Raw genomic sequence first — 16,501 nt, forward strand, 5'->3', positions numbered from 1 at the left:
TGTGACCTATTTAAGCCTTTGCAGTGAGGCCTTATTGCCCTGTTCCAGGCCTCGGAGGCCGCACTTGTGGCTACCACATTGGGCTGCCTCACTCTGCTCTTTTGGCCCAGTCTTTCTCACTTGTGAGGCCTTGGTGTCTGGAAGCACCCATGCCCCCTTTCCCCTGCAGATGGGCCCCAGGATATGGGAAGGGGTGGGTGGGTGACCGCTGTTCTCCTGCCTGGGAAACAGCATGGTTGTTCCGGGGCACCCCCTGCTGGTGGGTGCGGGAAGTGCTCTGGCAGCGGCCCCTCCCTGCCACGCTGGGCTCTGTACTCACCATGACCCACGCTTCCCCCCAGATTCTTCTTCTGATCGACATCGAGCAGTCCTACATCAACACGAACCATGAAGACTTCATTGGATTTGCCAAGTATGTACTTTTCAAGATAGCGGCTGGTGGGGTGGCATGAGTGTCCACCCTCAGAGCCACGCCTTGAGAAAGGCGGTCAAGTTGGGATTCCGCTGCCGGGCCGGGGCACGAAGGTCTCTCTGTCATGGGTCCCCAGGTGAAGCGCGGGGCCATCGGAGAGCATCTGGAAGCTTTGCTGGGTAGCAGCGACCCCCCAGCCTCGTTGTCCCCAGTGCACCCCCTGTGGGGCATCCCCATGGTTAGTTTACGGAGGAAAGAGCAGTCCAGTGGTCAAAGGCTTCGAGAAAGGGCAAGGCTAACTAGCGTTCAGTGCTTCCTTTCCTGCAGGATTTCTCAGAGCCTTTCGTAGACTCACGTGCCGCTTTCCCAGTCTCCCCCACATGCACTGGGCCCTTTCACTGAGCAGCTCAGGGGCTCAGGGCTCCAGGGGCTGCTCTTTGGGAAGTGCTGCCAGGATTTGCATGGCTTCTGTCTATATGCTGTAGATTTAAAACTAGAACCTTCCACGGCACCTGGATAAGGGGCCAGAAGAGCAGGGAGCTGATTTCAGCAGGATATAAATATAAATGCTGGTGGCCTCCAGTGTCACCCACTGATGCCATCAGCCCCCCGCCTCGGTGAGTATCACACAGATTGTTCTGATGGCTCATGAAGGTCCTCTTTCCGGAGCCTGATAGAATAACAGGCGGTTGGTAGCCAGCCTCCTTGTATTTGTTTAGCCAGTATCGCTGGTGTGCTTTCATTGCACCAGGCCCTGTGATAACAGCAGTGAGCAGGCCCAGACCCAGGTCCCCACCCTGAAAGGAAGGTCCTGCGCCAGGGACAGAGCTGCCCCCAGGCAGTTCAGACACAGTGTGGTCAGTGCCGAGGTCGGGCTGTCCACCGCCCGTGGGAGTCTGGAGGGTGGCCTTGTGGCCTGGTCTTGGGGGTGCAGGGAGGAAGGGGCTAGCAGGCTGGGCAAGAGGGTCTTCCCGTCCAGGGTCTCTGCTGGCTGAGTAGTTCCCTAGGTAGCCATTTATCAGTGCACTCAGCTCTTCTGTGCTGGACACGTGGTCGGTGAGTGGAATGAATGAATGAGTGAATGAATGAATGAATGAATGGGGGGCATGATTAGAAGCTGCTGCCCCAGCCCAGATGAGCTGAGGGCCCCGGCCGGACTGCCCCTGCTGTGGGGAAGGCTGAGGGGCCCCGGCCGGGGATTGCCCCTCAGGCTGGGCTCTCAGCCTGGGGAAGCAGCCCCACTTGCTCCTGTTCCCCCAGCAGCCAGGTGTGTGGGGCCTGAAAACGCTGGTCCCCCTTTTCAGGTTGCTGCTGCTTTCCTCACCTTGATGTCTCTGCTTCTCACACTTCATCCACAGTTCCTTCTCACAATCTCTCCTGTTTTTCCTTTGACCACTCCACTCTTTCCTCTGGATTCCTGGGCCTTCCCACTTGCCCCAGCTGTTACTATACTGAGCAGCTGGTGACCGGGTGGGTATTGCCTGCTGTGTGCCTTTTCCCTAGTGTGTGAACGGGGGACGCCCTGGCTGGGGGCGGGGCCCAGGGTGCCAGGCTCCACCCGGCCCAGGCCCAGGCCCCAGCCCTGGGTGGGATGTCGCAGGGGCCCCCGGAATAGCCACGGAGCACTGCCTTTGTCCTAGGACGGTGAACAAGCCAGACTTGGGCCTTGCCTTTTCAGAACCCAGAGGCTGAGGACCCACACGCTGTCGTTAAGCCAGGTCTCATAAGGAGGATGTCAGTTGGAAAGGAGGGCAGGCGGAGGGGCTGTGGGAGAGGGCAGTGAGGGACGAGGCTTGGAGAGACCTTCCCAAGGAAGTCACGACGGCCAGGCGATGGGGCCGGAGCGGGGTCAGAGAGCACTGGAGACAGGGAAGGAAGGCTGAGAAGCAGGAGCGTGAGGAGGCCAAGGCAGGGTGGAGGGGAGAGGTCAAGGCCTCTTCGCCAGGAGGGCCGGCAGGCCAAGGGGAGCACTTTGGATTTCCCCCCCCAACACACACCACACACACACACACCACACACACCACACATGCACACACACCACACACACACAGACACACACACGCACCACAACCACACACACGCACCACACACACCAGACACACACACCAGACACACACCACACACACACACACACACACACCGAGGAGGCAAGGGAAAGAGGAGCTGCCAGGCATGTGTGAGACCCAGGAAGCCCTTAGGAAGTAGAGCATCTGGGACCTCACCAGCACCCAGACATCACTGTGAGTGGCTTAGCTCTGTGTCCTTCAGACACTATTGATCCCCCTCCTTCCTGTGCTTAGAAGTTCTGGGATGTTTCCTCACTGCCCTCGAAACACTAAAAACAAGGCCCAGAGAAAAAGTCCTTGTAGTAAATGTATTGATTCTTAGGGAAATCATTGGATAAATTCCACTTCCATTCTTTTCTTTTTTTTCTGCGCCGCACGGCATTTGGGAAATCTTAGTTCCCTGACCAGAGATTGAACCCATGCCCCCTGCAGTGCACGCGCAGAGTCTTAACCACTGGACCGGCAGGGAAGTCCCTCATTTCCATTCTTAATGTTCCACCGTTTACTGATCTAGGAACAGAAGCCTACTTCCTTAACACACATACACGCACGCATGCACGCGCACGCACACACACACACACACACAGAGGCACACACACTACCTTATCCAACAGCCAGCTTGAACTTTAAGGTAAAATCCCAGAGGCAGTCAGTAAAGGGATTAAACAAGATGTTTTGCCTTTTCTTATCGTTTCAAAAGTTCCAGCTAAAACAGTATGATACGAAAAGACAATATGACCCCTAAGTAACAGGAGTTAACAATTGGTTGCCGGTGGTGATAATGATGGTCCGAGTAGAAAATATATTAGGACAAACAAGGGAGCTGAGTAGGTGCCCACGTACAAAATAAAGGAGACTTGATATGTCTGTCTGTTGTGAGCTAGCCAGCAAACAACATAGATGAAGAAGAAAAGAGATCTGGGACTGTAGGTAAATAAGGGACCTTGCAGAAACACATTGACCTTGACTGTCCTCTGACTTGGGTCAGGAGCCATCCAAGATGAGTAGCGTTTTCATGGTGAGCAGCTGTCCCATAGCCTCATCTCCCAGGCTGGATGGCCCTGTGGTCAGAGCCACTCTGGGCCTGGTGCCCCGGCCAGGATGGGAGGAGAAAGCGGGAAGAAGCTGCTGCAAGTTTGACCCCCCAAACACTGAAGGTTACTCTGAAGCCAGCATGGCTACCTCCCAGCCACTTGGGAATCCAGCTTCCCATGCCCGCTCTTGGAAGTGCCAGGACCCAGTGACTCCTAGAAATAGCTGGCGCTCTCAGGAGTGGCCGAGATCAGGGATGAGAAGTCAGGGTTTAATTCGGTATCTCGTTCGTTCCACGAGCCCGCTCTCTTTCCCTTGGGCAGCCCTTCGTACACGGGGGGCTTCTCTCTGCCTCTGCCCTTTGCCCCCACTCGGGAGAGAACCCCGCCTGGGCCACGAGGGCCTCTTGCTCCTTGTCCCTCTGGGCTTCCCGCCGCATGAGCTCTCTCTGTGCTTTGGTTTCAGCGCCCAGCAGAGGAGCACCCAGCTGAACAAGAAGAGAGCCATCCCCAACCAGGTAACCGCCCACCCCTGCACCCTCCGCGGCCCACAGCTCCACCCTCGGGGGTGGGAGGGCGCTAAGGGACCACCGAGCCCAGCGATGGCACCTGGCTCATAGCATGTCCCGCCAGAAACCGCCCCCACACCTCGCCAGCCTCTCAAGTCCACTTAGGTTTTGATATTTTGGGAAACCAAAGGAGAGGGGCAGCCCAGTCCCTCTGGTGTCTGCAGCCACATTGGGTTCCCGGGCCCAGCCCTGGAGACTCAGAGCCTGGGGGGAGGCTGGTTATGACAGGCGGGTCTGGGGAGCCTGGGGGTGCTTTGATCCCCATACCTGGAGAAACCCAGAGCTGTATGGGGGGTTCTCTACCTTGATGTCATGCCCCAACCAGAGGCCTTGTGAAGTAAGAACAGCTTTATATAGGCCAGTATTAGGTGCCCTTTTTTTTTTTTTCCTGCTTAAGAAAACACATCATCTTTGCAAAAATTTCTGCCGGTGTCCCCTGCCTTCTCCACGTTGGGCGGGGGTCGGGGTGGGGGCTCTGCTGTTTATCTTGCACGATGACAGAGCCCTCTGGAAAAGAAAGGTGTAACCATTGCATGATTTTTTTTTGCGCTTGCCATAGGTAATACATATATTGTTGCTTTTTCATTTCGGGAGATGATAATGAATTAAATATTAACACCATGAATATAATTAATAGCATGTAATTTTTTTTTCTTTTGCTGTTTTCTCCCCCTGCTCTTCTCTCTCCTCATTTTTGTGCCTTTCCTGCTTTTTCTCCATCCCCTCATGTCCCTTACGTCTCTTTTCCTCCGCCTGCTCTTCTTTGATTTCCCCACAACCCTAACTTTGCATTTTCAAAGGGGGAGATCTTGGTAAGTACTCACTTAGTGTGGTAGCAAACATTAGAGAACCTGGTAGTGGTGGAGACCACGCCACCCCATAATAGCCCCTCCCCCACCGCCACCCCCTGCCAAAAATAAATAAATAAATAACAGAACAACTAAAAATCCAGCTAACCTTTAAAAACCCCTGCCGTGGCTCCCACCTGCCAGGCTTCGTGTTGCCCTGGGCTAAGCTGACTCACACAGGCACTAACCTGACCACTGCCCCCATCTGGCGCCCACCCCTCCAGCCCATTCCTGACATGATTTCCTTGTTTCCTATAGGTCAGGGATGGCAAATACTCAGCTAGCACCCCAGGCCTTTCTCCCTTCACCTCCCTGGCTGGGGAAGATTTTGCTTAAGCCCTGCAAGGGCTTATTCTTGCCACTGCCACCACTCTGTTTCCAGACAACACCATGCCGAAAATTTCCCCTCCTGCACTCAAGGCAGACATTATTAATTGATCCAGCACTCTTTTCCTTGTACCTCTCTCCTGTCCTGTGCCCCTGGCAGACATCACTAATTGATCCTGGCATTTTTGTTTCCTAAGCATGTCACTACTCCTCATTCCGTGGCAGATGTGACTAACTGGTCAAGGAATTTTTTCCCCCATGTGATAGCTTTGCACGTGATACCCCTCCTGTACCCATGACAGACATTGATCAGGGGACTCTCTCCTGGATGCTGCCACTATCTTCCTGCCTCCATAGCAGATACGAAGTTTGATTAGGCTGTTCTGTTGCACTTGCCCCTGTCCCTTTGCCAATGGCAAACATCACTAATTGATCCTAGTGTCCTTTCCCACAGTGCCCAGAATTCTCACCACAGTGCTACCCATTGATTGGTGAATGGTATTTGCCATCCCTGTTTTAGGTAACACCTCTTCTCTGTGTGTGACCCAGCCCAGCCCGGCAGGGAGCAGGCAATGCTCACTTCTGAGAGTTGGGCTCTTTTCAAGGTGCTTGCCTTTGGGCAGCTGGCTTCAGCCCCAGCTCTCCACCTTGGAGACCATGGCCTGGCCACCAGCCTTAACCGAGGCCTCCTTCTCTGGGGTTCTCTCCCCCCACACTGGGCGGGCCCTACTGCTGCCCTCTGGCAGGGATCTTCTGGTGACCCCAGGATCTTTCCAGTAGCTGAGCTGAACCCCTAACAGAACCTGGAAGATGCAGAAGAGGCCAAAGCTTGCCATGGTTGGGGGTGGTTGCAGGAGGAATGGATCATCCTTGGGCCCATGGTTCCCACTTTCCCCGTGTGTCACCCCCAATCCCCTTTGAATGGTTTCTTCCCTCTAAACAGCCCAGGGGCATGTTTCTCCCCACACCCATACCCTGAGAAGTTTAGTCATTCTTTTCCTGCCAGATTCCACACCCCTAGCCACGAAGCCCAGCCCTGCCTGTGCGTGGCTGTGGCTCCTGGGTCTCCCAGCCATGGTTTCCATCCCTGCCCAGGCGACTCACCCAGGGAGGAGGTGGGCCCCAGCTGCTTCGCTTCTCCTGGCAGCCCTTCCTCCCGCCCCCAGCGTGCCTTCCCCCCGGAGCACGGGAACCCCGCCTGCCTCTTCTGTCTCCCCAGCTGACCCTACTCCTGCTGCCCCCGCCCCCCTTTTCTAAGCTCAGTCCCTTGGGCACAAATCTGGCTTTTGGATGAGAAGGCCCGAGCACTCCTTTTCCTCTAGACTCAGCGTCTGTGTCTGCCACCAGCAGCTTGCCCCTCCCCAGGGCAGGATTTTGTCTCTGAATCCCCTTGGGCTCCCACACAGGCAGCTCTCTGGGTGGCTCAAGGGCAAAGGGACCTGAGGGGGGCCAGTGCTTCTCCAGGCCTGACCACCCTCCTGCCCCAAGGCTCAGATGTGCCATTTCCAGCATGGCCACATGCCCTGGAGCATTATAAGGGCCCCATCTGCTAGCTTTGACCTCTACCTGACCCAGGGTGGAGGCAGGCAAGCCAGCTTGGCCACCGAGGGGTGGCGGTGGGGGCACATCTGCCTCCTTGGGAACGAGGCTGGGCCTGGGAGTGTGGAGGCCTTGCCATGTGAGGACTTCTTCTCTGGGGAGCACCCAACACACACAGCCTCCTCCCCGCCCCGGCTGTCGATCAATGACTGAAGTTTAGAAGCACCCACTCTAGACCTGGACTAAGACAAGGCAGGCCCTACCCTGCCCCTGGGGGAGCGAGGAACAGGTGGGGACAGGCACCCACGCAGCTCTGGAGCTGGGTGTGGTTGCCAGATGCAGGGGCTCCTTCCTGGGTCCTTTGTAGGACGGCCTCGGGCCTGAGTCTGGAGACCAGCCTCGCCCCCGGCCTGACCACCCGTCCCACTTTGCCCGGGACTGAGGGCGTTCCCAGGACTTTAAGGGCTAAGCCTGGGGACCTCCTGGACAACCCAGGGCGGGTCGGTCACCCTGCTGCCGGGACTGAGACCGTGACCTTGTTGGGGCTGACAGTCTCTGCCTGCTGCCTGACGGCCACAAGACTCCCAGGTGCTGTCTCGTCATCCCAGGGAGGGAGAAGCCTTAGCACGGGCTGCCAGGTGGCATTTCAGTGGTGGCACAGCCTGGGCAGGGACTTCTATGTGGTGCAGAGGTCCCTGGTCACTCTGTGGCCGCCTCTGCCTTCCTGGTCTCTGAGGCTTAAGAGCTCATTTCCAGCCACAGGCGGGTGGTGGCCCTGTGAAGATTTGGTGTGCCTGGGGGCAGGACAGAGTAGACAGGATGAAGCCCCTCTTGAGACGCATCCACTAGGGAGGCATGTGGGAGGCACGTGTAAGGGCCCAGAGGCAGCCCCAAAGCCCTACCCCACCCTGGGGGGTACAGCGCTAGCCCTTCCCCTCTGTCCATGGCCACTGGCAGCCCAGCTCCTGCAGCTTAGCCCAGTTTGTCGCTGCCTTGGCCCCGGGCGTCCCTGCCTGCGCCTACTCGTGCTTCCCACCGCCCCGGGGTCCCCAGTCCAGAGTGGTGGGAGGCTCCAGCCCACAAGCGCCTCCATGGCCCGGGGAACATGGGAGCGTGGCCTCCCCAGGCTACCTGCGTTTAGCTGTCAGGTGAGTCCCCCACGCAGGCCTGGGTTCCGTCTCCTGCTCAGATGACAGCGGTGGCCAGATGAGCCCCATCTAGGGGGTCTCCCAGCCCAGAACCCGGATGTGCCAGTCAGAAAAGTGGGACCACGTGGGTTAAAGCCAGAGTGGGGCATGATCCTTGGCGGGTCCCCTGGGCTCAAACTTTTGTCCCCAGCCCTCTGGGTGGAGGAGTCTCTTCATCCTCATATTCTGAAAAGAGCCTATGGGGAGGGGAGCCCTAGGGCGGGGGCTGGCCTTGACTCCTGGTCAGAGCAGGTCCCTGTGCCCACCGATTACCTGCTTGGGTGAGCCGGGCAGCAGAATCAAGCCTCTGCCCGTTGCCTGGGCGACTCCTCCAGCTCTGCATCCACAGCCGCCTTCCACAGGGCGCGAGGGGCAGGGCCCAAGGGTGTTGCTGGTACCGCGTCTCACCAAGACAAGTGTGATTCCTTCAGTCACATCCAACGTGACATGGCCCCCCCCCACACACAAGCCTGGGATGCCCTCCTCTGGGCCCCTTCCAGCTGGGAGTACCTTTTGCCACCTGTGCTAATTCAACCTAACCCCAAGCGCAGAGGGGCTCCCCAGGGACCCAGTTCCCAATCAGCCTGGGGACTGTGAGTGAGTCCACGTCCGCCCGCCCGAGGGCCCCACGTTGGTCTCCGTTGGGAAGTGCTTGGGGCAAGGTGGCCTGGAATCGGGGTGCCTGGCTTTGGGCTGGAGGTGTCTCTGTCATGGTCCCCCGTTTCCCGCCTTGCTGGGGGCGAGGGCGCTGGCCACTGCGCTGGGGCAGGCCGGGCTGGGTGGTGGCCGCTGTCCCCTGCTGAGCCCCGCCCTCCACCCTCCAGGTGATCCGCAGGGGCTGGCTGACCATCAACAACATCAGCTTGATGAAGGGCGGCTCCAAGGAGTACTGGTTTGTGCTGACGGCCGAGTCACTGTCCTGGTACAAGGATGAGGAGGTGAGTGGCTGGCAAGGGTGGGATGGTTGGGCAGTTGTGGGTCGTACTCTCCACACCTCCCTCCTCTGGGTGGTGCTCCCTCAACTTACTGCTCATTCGGGAAAGGCTCCCTGAGCACCACCGTACCCCAAAGCTTACCATTAGGATGGTATCAGCCAGGGCCGCAGGGTGTCCAAAGGCACTGTGCATCATATCTGAGCCCCTCACGGCCCCCCGTGCAGTCGTGCCTCATGGGGGCTGGGCTCCCTGAGGAGGAAAGGGACATGGGGGAGGCTCCAAACTGATTCCACCCTTCAAAATCATGGCAAGGTGGGGGGCTTTCAGAGGGGGCACGGCCTAGGGTCGGGGACTCAGGTTCATGGTGAGGCTGCTGGGGTTCCATTTTCTACAGCTAACCCAGGCTCAGCCAGGCCCTTAGCCTCTCTGGGCTTCAGTTTCCCCATCCGTGAAGTGAGGTAGAATGGCCCTTGCATCTTTTTTTTTTTTACGGTACGCAGGCCTCTCACTGTTGTGGCCTCTCCCGTTGGGGAGCACAGGCTCCGGACACGCAGGCTCAGCAGCCATGGCTCATGGGCCCAGCCGCTCCGCGGCACGTGGGATCCTCCCGAACCGGGGCACGAACCCGTGTCCCCTGCATCGGCAGGCAGACTCCCAACCACTGCGCCACCGGGGAAGCCCGGCCCTTGCATCTTTGAGGTGCTCAGTCACGGTGTCTGTCTTGAGATCATTCTACATGTGTTGTCCTCCTCAGAAGGATGAGTGAGGCCTCTGGGAACAGCACCAGGAATAATAAGCACAGGGGGTGGTGTTGCACGTTGCCTCGTGCCATGGTCTCCCTGAGCCTGTGGACGGGGCTGTGAGTGCACCCCTGTTCCCTGGCCCAGCGGGCAGCCCCACCGGGTGCTGCCGTGCAGATCCCTCCTCCACCTCGGCCCCTCCTCCCGTCCTGAGTGGCCCATTTCGTGGCTTAGTTCTCTTAACAGAACGACAGTACCGTGGCTTAGTGGCCTGGGAGTGAAGCCACTCCTCTGGTGTGACTGCCTGTTGCCACTCTGGCACAGGCTTCCAGGGGCCACCAGTGAGGGCCAGTGTGTTTCTCTGGGTTGCCCTGTGAGAGGCAGCACAGGCACTCCCTGTCATCAAGGTGGTATTAGGTGGCTATCGATTTGCGTCTGTCACAGAGGTCCCAAATGAAGGCACTTACAGAGGTGGTCTGTTCCTTGCCCGCATCCCGGCAAGCTTGGCAGCCCTGTGCCGTGAGGCTGGCCAGGGCCCTGGCTCCGCCTCCCCCATGGCCATTGTAACACATAGCTCCTCCTCGTGGTCCAGGATGGCTGCCCCATGCCCATCACCACGTGGCCACAGGAGGGAAGGAGGTGCCTGACAAGGAAGGCACACGCATCCCTCTGCGCACATGCTCCGGAATCTTTGCTTCCGCTCTGTGCTTTGCCCACATGGGATGGCACAACCTCCAGCCCGGCCCAGGTGCCCCTGGAGGAGAGGCCAGGCTTCTCTGGTCGCCCCTGGAGCTGCCCTAACTGGCTCTCCCCCCTTGGGGTTTTGGGGTGACCCACACACCTGGGGCTTCACTGGCAGCTGACCCCATCCCAGAACAGGCAGGCCTGTGCCCAACCATGTGTATTTCTACCCAGGCTCAGAGACAAGACAGGTAGAACTCTGTTGGCGCCTCTGGGTAGCCCTCTCTTGTTTATGAAGCCCCTGCCCTGTGCCAGGCTCACTGGCTGGGAGAGCCTGCCATGGTCCCACGCGGAGGGCATTCTCTTTTTCCTCCTCGTCAGTAGATACTCACATCCTTTTGTCAGGGAAGGAAACTGAGGTTCTGAGCAGTGACTTGCCCCCATGTCACAGGGTGGGGAAGTGTCCCCGTGCGGTGGGTACAGGACACAGGCTCCCTGACCCGAGGCATCTCAGCCCCACACCTGGACCACTCCCCACTGCCCAGGCAGGAAGCGGTTCCCACAAGTGGCGGGTGTTTAAGAGTAGAATGTCATCATCCCACTCCCCGTGAGGCCGGAGACTCATCGCTGGAATGTCGTGAAGGCTTGGGAGCCCCGAGTCCCCCAGGGGACCTTGTCTGGGTGGCTGCTTCTAAACTGGGGTTGTCCAGGACCCTGGCGCCTTCCTGGGTCGAGATGCAGAGGGAGGGTGGGCGGGACCGGGCATTTCTCAAGGAACCTGCGTGGCCAGATCCGCTCCTCAAAATGGCCGGGGTGCAGTGTGGGTGGGGATGACGCTTGCACTTTTTCTCCCTCTCTTTCCTCCCCCGCAGTCTGAAACCCAGTCTGCTCTGTGCTGCATCAGCTGTCAGATAAGCTGAGAGCTGGTTCGCACCTTTGGGCTTTGGGGGTCCCCGGGGCAGTAATGCCGGGCCTCAGGCAGTTGGAGAGGGGGCTTCTGGGCCCAACCCCTAGCCTGGCGATTCGCTGTATGGCACAGCGAGAGCTGTGAGCTCAGTTTTTGACTGAAGGAGGGGCCCTACGTTTCTCCTTCATCTGGGGGTTGAAAGCAGGAGCCCCAGACCCTCCCTCGGGGCCCCAGAGCAGAGACGGGGGCAGTGCTGGGAGGAGGGTCGAGCGCCGCCGGCGGTAATGAGAACCAGCAGACCTGTGAATGGGGCCCTGTGTACACCCCAGACACAAAGCTGGCTGAGATCGGGGAGAGGCAGGCGCGCAATCCTGTCTGTCTGTCCGTCCCCCGCCCTCCCCCATCCCCGCCAAGTTAGGATCCCAGCAGGGGCCCTGAAAATCACACAACAGGGTGGCCACCCCCGGGGTCAGGCCACCATCGCAGAGAAGCCTCAGAGAGAGGCAAGACACCAGTATTTCTTTATTTAAAAAAATAAACAAGAGGTGGTGGTTACTGGAGGGTAGGAATAGGAGGTTGATTCCGCCAGAGCCCCCAACCCCTCAGCCGGTGTCGGGGCTCTCTTTGCCCCTGCCCGGCGCCTCTTTTCCTCCCCGGCGCCCACCCCCGCCCAAGCCCTTCTTCTTTATTCCAGAATCTTCTGTCCAGGCCTGCGGCCCGTGGGGAGGAGGGCGGTGGGTAGTGGCACTCACCTCCTGGTCTGCCTCGCTGCATGGGTGGCAGCAAGTTTGGGTGGGGGGCCCATCCCGATGCGCCGCTCGCCCGAGCCCAGCCTAACCAATGTGCAGACTACTGTACACATTCAGAGCCCCCTGAACAGGTAGTCTGAACACTGGGTTGGCGGGGCCGGCTGTCCGTCCCGCGGGCCCCCTGGGCAGCAGCGGGGCTGCAGCGCCCCAGCACCTCCGAGCAGGCGAGGAAGCCACTGGTCCGCCCGCGACGATCTGCTTCGTCTCTTCTGACGTGGCACGGCCGGGGCCAGCGCGCATCTGGAGAAAGTTGTGGGTTTTCAGGAAATCCTAAGGAGGCGGGGGGGTGGGGGGCGGGGGCGGGAGGGAGGGTTTGGGTCCGTGGCCTCTGTGCACAGGAGGTCTCTTTGGGGGTGGGGGCGGGGTACATGCATGCCTCCGTGTCTGTGTGGTGTGTGTTTGTGTCGTGTATGCGTGTGTGTGTGCGCACGCGCGTGTGTGTTTGTGTGTGTGAGAGTGTGTGTGCGTGCGGGCAGCATCAGGAAGGCAGCCTCTGTGCTCTGGGCGGAATCACGCTATAAACACTTCCAGATGTGGTGTCTCACTCGGGGCCCGAAAGGACTGTGACTCAGTTACTTGGCCTTAGCCGGCCAACTGGAAGCTTCCTTCCTCATGACATGATAGGGTGGGGGCAGCAGAGGCTCTTCACAAACTTCCGGGCCGGGAACTCCTGCCCTGGCCCTTTCTAAAGCCCCCCAAAATTCTTCCCTGAGAGGTTGGAGGGCCCCGGGCTCCACGTTCCGTGGCCTGCCTATACCCCCCTCCCCTGCCCCGGCTTCCAGCATGAATGGGGTTCTCGCCTCCTTGGCTCCTCTCCTTGCCCAGAACCCGGTGGACTGACTGACCCTGGAGCATAAGAGTGACAGACAGACAAAAGAAAATCCCTGGCGCCTCGCAAGCACCAGCTCTGGGGTGGGCATGTGCTCGGGACTTTCACCGTGTCTGTCCTCACCTTGCACCAGGAGGACGAGACTCCTACCCATCTTTGACAGCTGAGGAAACTGAGGCAGAGAGGGGCAGTGACTTGCCCAAGGGCACATGGCTGGGGAGGGGCCGGGCCCAGCTGAGCTCCTAATGCCTCAGTCAGGACTGAGCCCACGCACCGAGCCTGCCACTCGCTCCTACCTACCGTTGAGTAGTCCTGAAACTCCAAGTGGTCCTCCACCCTCTGGGGGGGGCCCCTGGGCCCCCTTCCCCGCCACCACTGTGGCTGCTCTTGATTTGGGGAGGAACCGCCACGTTGGGCTTTGTTCTGAGGCCGTCCGGAGGTCAGGGGTAGGACGGGTGAAAAGAAGTGAGCTGCTGTGTGAGGGGGGCAGGTCTCTCTTCTCCAAAGATGCCCAGGAGGTCAAAGACCAGGAGGGCAGTGGGGAGAACCTGGCTTCTGAAGTCCCACCGTGGCCCTCTCCACCTGCTGCGTGGCCCTGGGCGGCCCGCTTCCCTCTCTGAGCACGATGCTTCCCTGGCAGGGATGTGTGAGAGGGCCCCATGAGCTGCTGGACAAGCAGCATTTCCCATCAGTCCTTGAGAGCTGCTGTGGGTCGAGTGGGAGTCAGGGAGGGGCGGTGGGGGGTACCCTGATGCTGTGCTTTGGTTTCCTGATGTAGAAAACCCAGTTAATGCGCTGCCACCTCCTCCCCCTGCCCCCAGTAAAGATTAATAGCAATGCATCTCACGGACCTAGGCGTATCGTAGGTGCTTAGCTAACAGGAGGTGGGCTCCGGAGTGTGACTCTCAGCTCTGAGACTCACCAGGCCCGTGCCCTTGACCGTGAGACGCGTCCTCTCTGAGCTGCTTTCCCCAGCAGCCGGCAGGACTGCCATGCCCAGCACTCGGTTGGCACTTCCTTTTTTTTTGCCGTACATGGGCCTCTCACTGTTGTGGCCTCTCCCGTTGCGGAGCACAGCCTCCGGACGTGGAGGCTCAGCGGCCACGGCTTTCGGGGCCAGCCGCTCCGCGGCATGTGGCATCTTCCTGGACCAGGGCACGAACCTGTGTCCCCTGCATCGGCAGGCGGACTCTCAACCACTGCGCCACCAGGGAAGCCCGGTTGGAACTTTCTGAGCAGGGCCACCCCGGCTTTGGGACTCAGGCATCAGCTTACGGGGGCCTCGCTTTCCAGCCCCCTCCCCCGCCCCCACTGCCTGCCCCTCTATGCCTCCGTCTGTCTGTCTGTCTGTCTGCCTCTCTCGAAAATGGGATCATATTGGTAACTCACTTGCAGGCTCGTCATGAAGAAGTAGTCCTGTTAATGGTTTCATTCACTCAGTGGTTGGAATCTGGGTGGAGTCAGAGTCAGCCAGTTTTGAGCATCCACTGTGTGTCAGCAGTAAACCAAACAGACAGGAGTCTCCACCACCACCCCCCCCGAGGATCCAATGAGTCGTCTAGGTGACCCTAGGTCAATAAGCAAGATATGCGGGGTGAAGGGGGAGGCTTCCCTGGTCCAGTGGTTGGGACTCTGCACTCTCACTGCCAAGGGCGTGGGTTTGATCCCTGGTCAGGGAACTAAGACCCCGTAAGCCGCGCGGCGCAGCCAAAAAAAAAATCCAAAAACATACGTGGTGTGTTGTGTTATGTGAGGGGAAGCGCCAAGGGGAAAAGTAGGGGGAGAGTTTGGGGTGGGGTCAGGGCAGGCCTCTCCTGGAGGGTCCCTCTGTACAAAAGAGGCAAGGAGGGCACCAGGCCGGTGTTGGCGGGGGTTGGGGGGGCATGCTAGGTGCAAAGGCCCTGGGGTAGGAGCCCGCTTGGGACGTTCAGAGAGTCACAAAGGCCAGCGTGGCTGGGGCAGGTAAGCGACGGGGAGGGCGGTGCCAGACTAGTTCACCCGAGGAAAAGCAGCATGGGAGGCGTCTGGTGTTGGCCAGGTGCTCCCGGTAGAGTCCAGCCCAGGGCAGCCTCAGGGCCTCAGTTAAACAGCCCAGGGTGACCCCTCCCCTTTCACCCTCAGGAGAAAGAGAAGAAGTACATGCTGCCTCTGGACAACCTCAAAATCCGCGATGTGGAGAAGGGCTTCATGTCCAACAAGCACGTCTTCGCCATCTTCAACACGGAGCAGAGGTGAGTGCCCCCGACCCCGACCCCCACCCCCCGAGGTCCCAGGGAGACCGATGGCCCCCGTTCAATCATTCATCAGTGTCCACCGAGCACTTGCTGTGAACAGTCCCTACCCTGAGGTCTCACATTCCAGAAAGGGTGTCAGTCAAGAAACAGAAAAGTGCTTCTGTGGGGTGGTCAGCGGGGTAGGGAGGCCCCTCTGGGGAGAGATGAGGATGAAACGATGCAGGAGCCCTGGAGGGTTCTGAGCAGAGGAAGGATGGGAACCTGGCTCTGCTGCTCACCGGCGCCCCCTGGTGGCCACGAGGGGAACAGGCTGAGGAGGCGAGCGTGGGAGACCAGGGAGACGCCTGCACTGGCCCAGGTGGGAGATGGTGGGGCTGGACCCCAGTGGGGCTAAGGACATAGAGGAGGAAGGGGTGGATTCCAGTAGAGCGACTGAACTCCTGGTGGGTGTGGGTATGAGAGCAAGAAAGGTGTTGCTCAGGGACTGAGCTGCCATTGGCTGACATGGGGAAGGCAGAGGCAGAGTAGGCTCGGGGCCAGTCGGAGGCTGGGTTGCGGTGATGCTGAGGGAGAGGGACCTGTGAGACACAACGTGGGGCGCGGGGGAGCCAGCTGGGTAAGTATGAGAGACTGGTGTTCAGGAGTGCGCTCCGGGCAGGAACGTGAATTTGGGGAGTTGTCGTTGCATGGAGGTGTTTCAAGTCTAAATGGGATGAGATTCCCTGGGCCAGTATAACATAGAAGAGAAGGGCCCAGGAGGCTCTCGGTAAACCCATGCCAAGGGGCGTTGGTGGGAGACTTTAGCAAAAGCAAAGACACTTCTCTCAGCTCAGGAAGAGACCCAGTTGGCAGGAGGTCTGAGAGCAGGAGGAAGGGCTGAGCATGGACCCAGGAGGGCCCCTGCCCAGACTCACACCCTCATCCAGGGAACCCCCAAGTCAGGGGTCAGCTGTCAGCCAGGGCCTGGTGGTTCTTCATGACTGGCCAGCAGGCACTGACATCCTCCTTCCTGGCCCCAGGATCACCTTCCCCACTGCCCATCCACATGCACCAAATCCAGCTGAGCCACCTGTTTTGTGCAAGAATCGTTCTATCCTGCTTTGTTCTGGGCTGGCCTAAAACTCTTGAGACCCACTTTGACCATCAGCTGGCTCCAAAAACTTTTATAACCCTTTTAGGCTCATCTATCCCTACCCCCCACCTCCCCTGCCTAAGAAGCCCTAGGGTGTGTGGGAGAACCTGGGTTCTGCGATGGGACAGGCCTGCTGGGAAGCTCTTCCTGGCTGTGTAACGCCAAACAGCCATCCCACGTCCCTGGCCTTGTGATCCCCTGTGCAGCGGGGTGGGGGGTGAAGATATTACCTAATGTATCATTTAGGGGTGAGTT

At 59.0% G+C, this 16,501-nt stretch overlaps 1 protein-coding gene across 9 annotated transcripts in view; it reads left to right on the top strand.

The window, feature by feature from the left end:
• DNM2 (dynamin 2) overlaps positions 1–16,501 on the top strand; it is a 93,747-nt gene that overhangs the window by 67,494 nt on the left and 9,752 nt on the right. For 5 of the 9 annotated variants that reach the window (XM_082621383.1, XM_082621376.1, XM_082621380.1 and 2 more), the window contains exons 12-16: positions 342–412; positions 3,976–4,027; positions 4,879–4,890; positions 8,804–8,917; positions 15,002–15,111. In XM_082621383.1, coding sequence (XP_082477509.1) covers positions 342–412; positions 3,976–4,027; positions 4,879–4,890; positions 8,804–8,917; positions 15,002–15,111 — 359 coding nt within the window. The remainder of the gene's footprint in view (positions 1–341; positions 413–3,975; positions 4,028–4,878; positions 4,891–8,803; positions 8,918–15,001; positions 15,112–16,501) is intronic. The other 4 variants (XM_082621382.1, XM_082621379.1, XM_082621381.1 and 1 more) reach the window with 1 other exon arrangement.

This window comes from Mesoplodon mirus (genome assembly GCF_964341445.2).
Source record: "Mesoplodon mirus genome assembly, chromosome: 5".
Lineage (NCBI taxonomy): Eukaryota > Metazoa > Chordata > Mammalia > Artiodactyla > Ziphiidae > Mesoplodon > Mesoplodon mirus.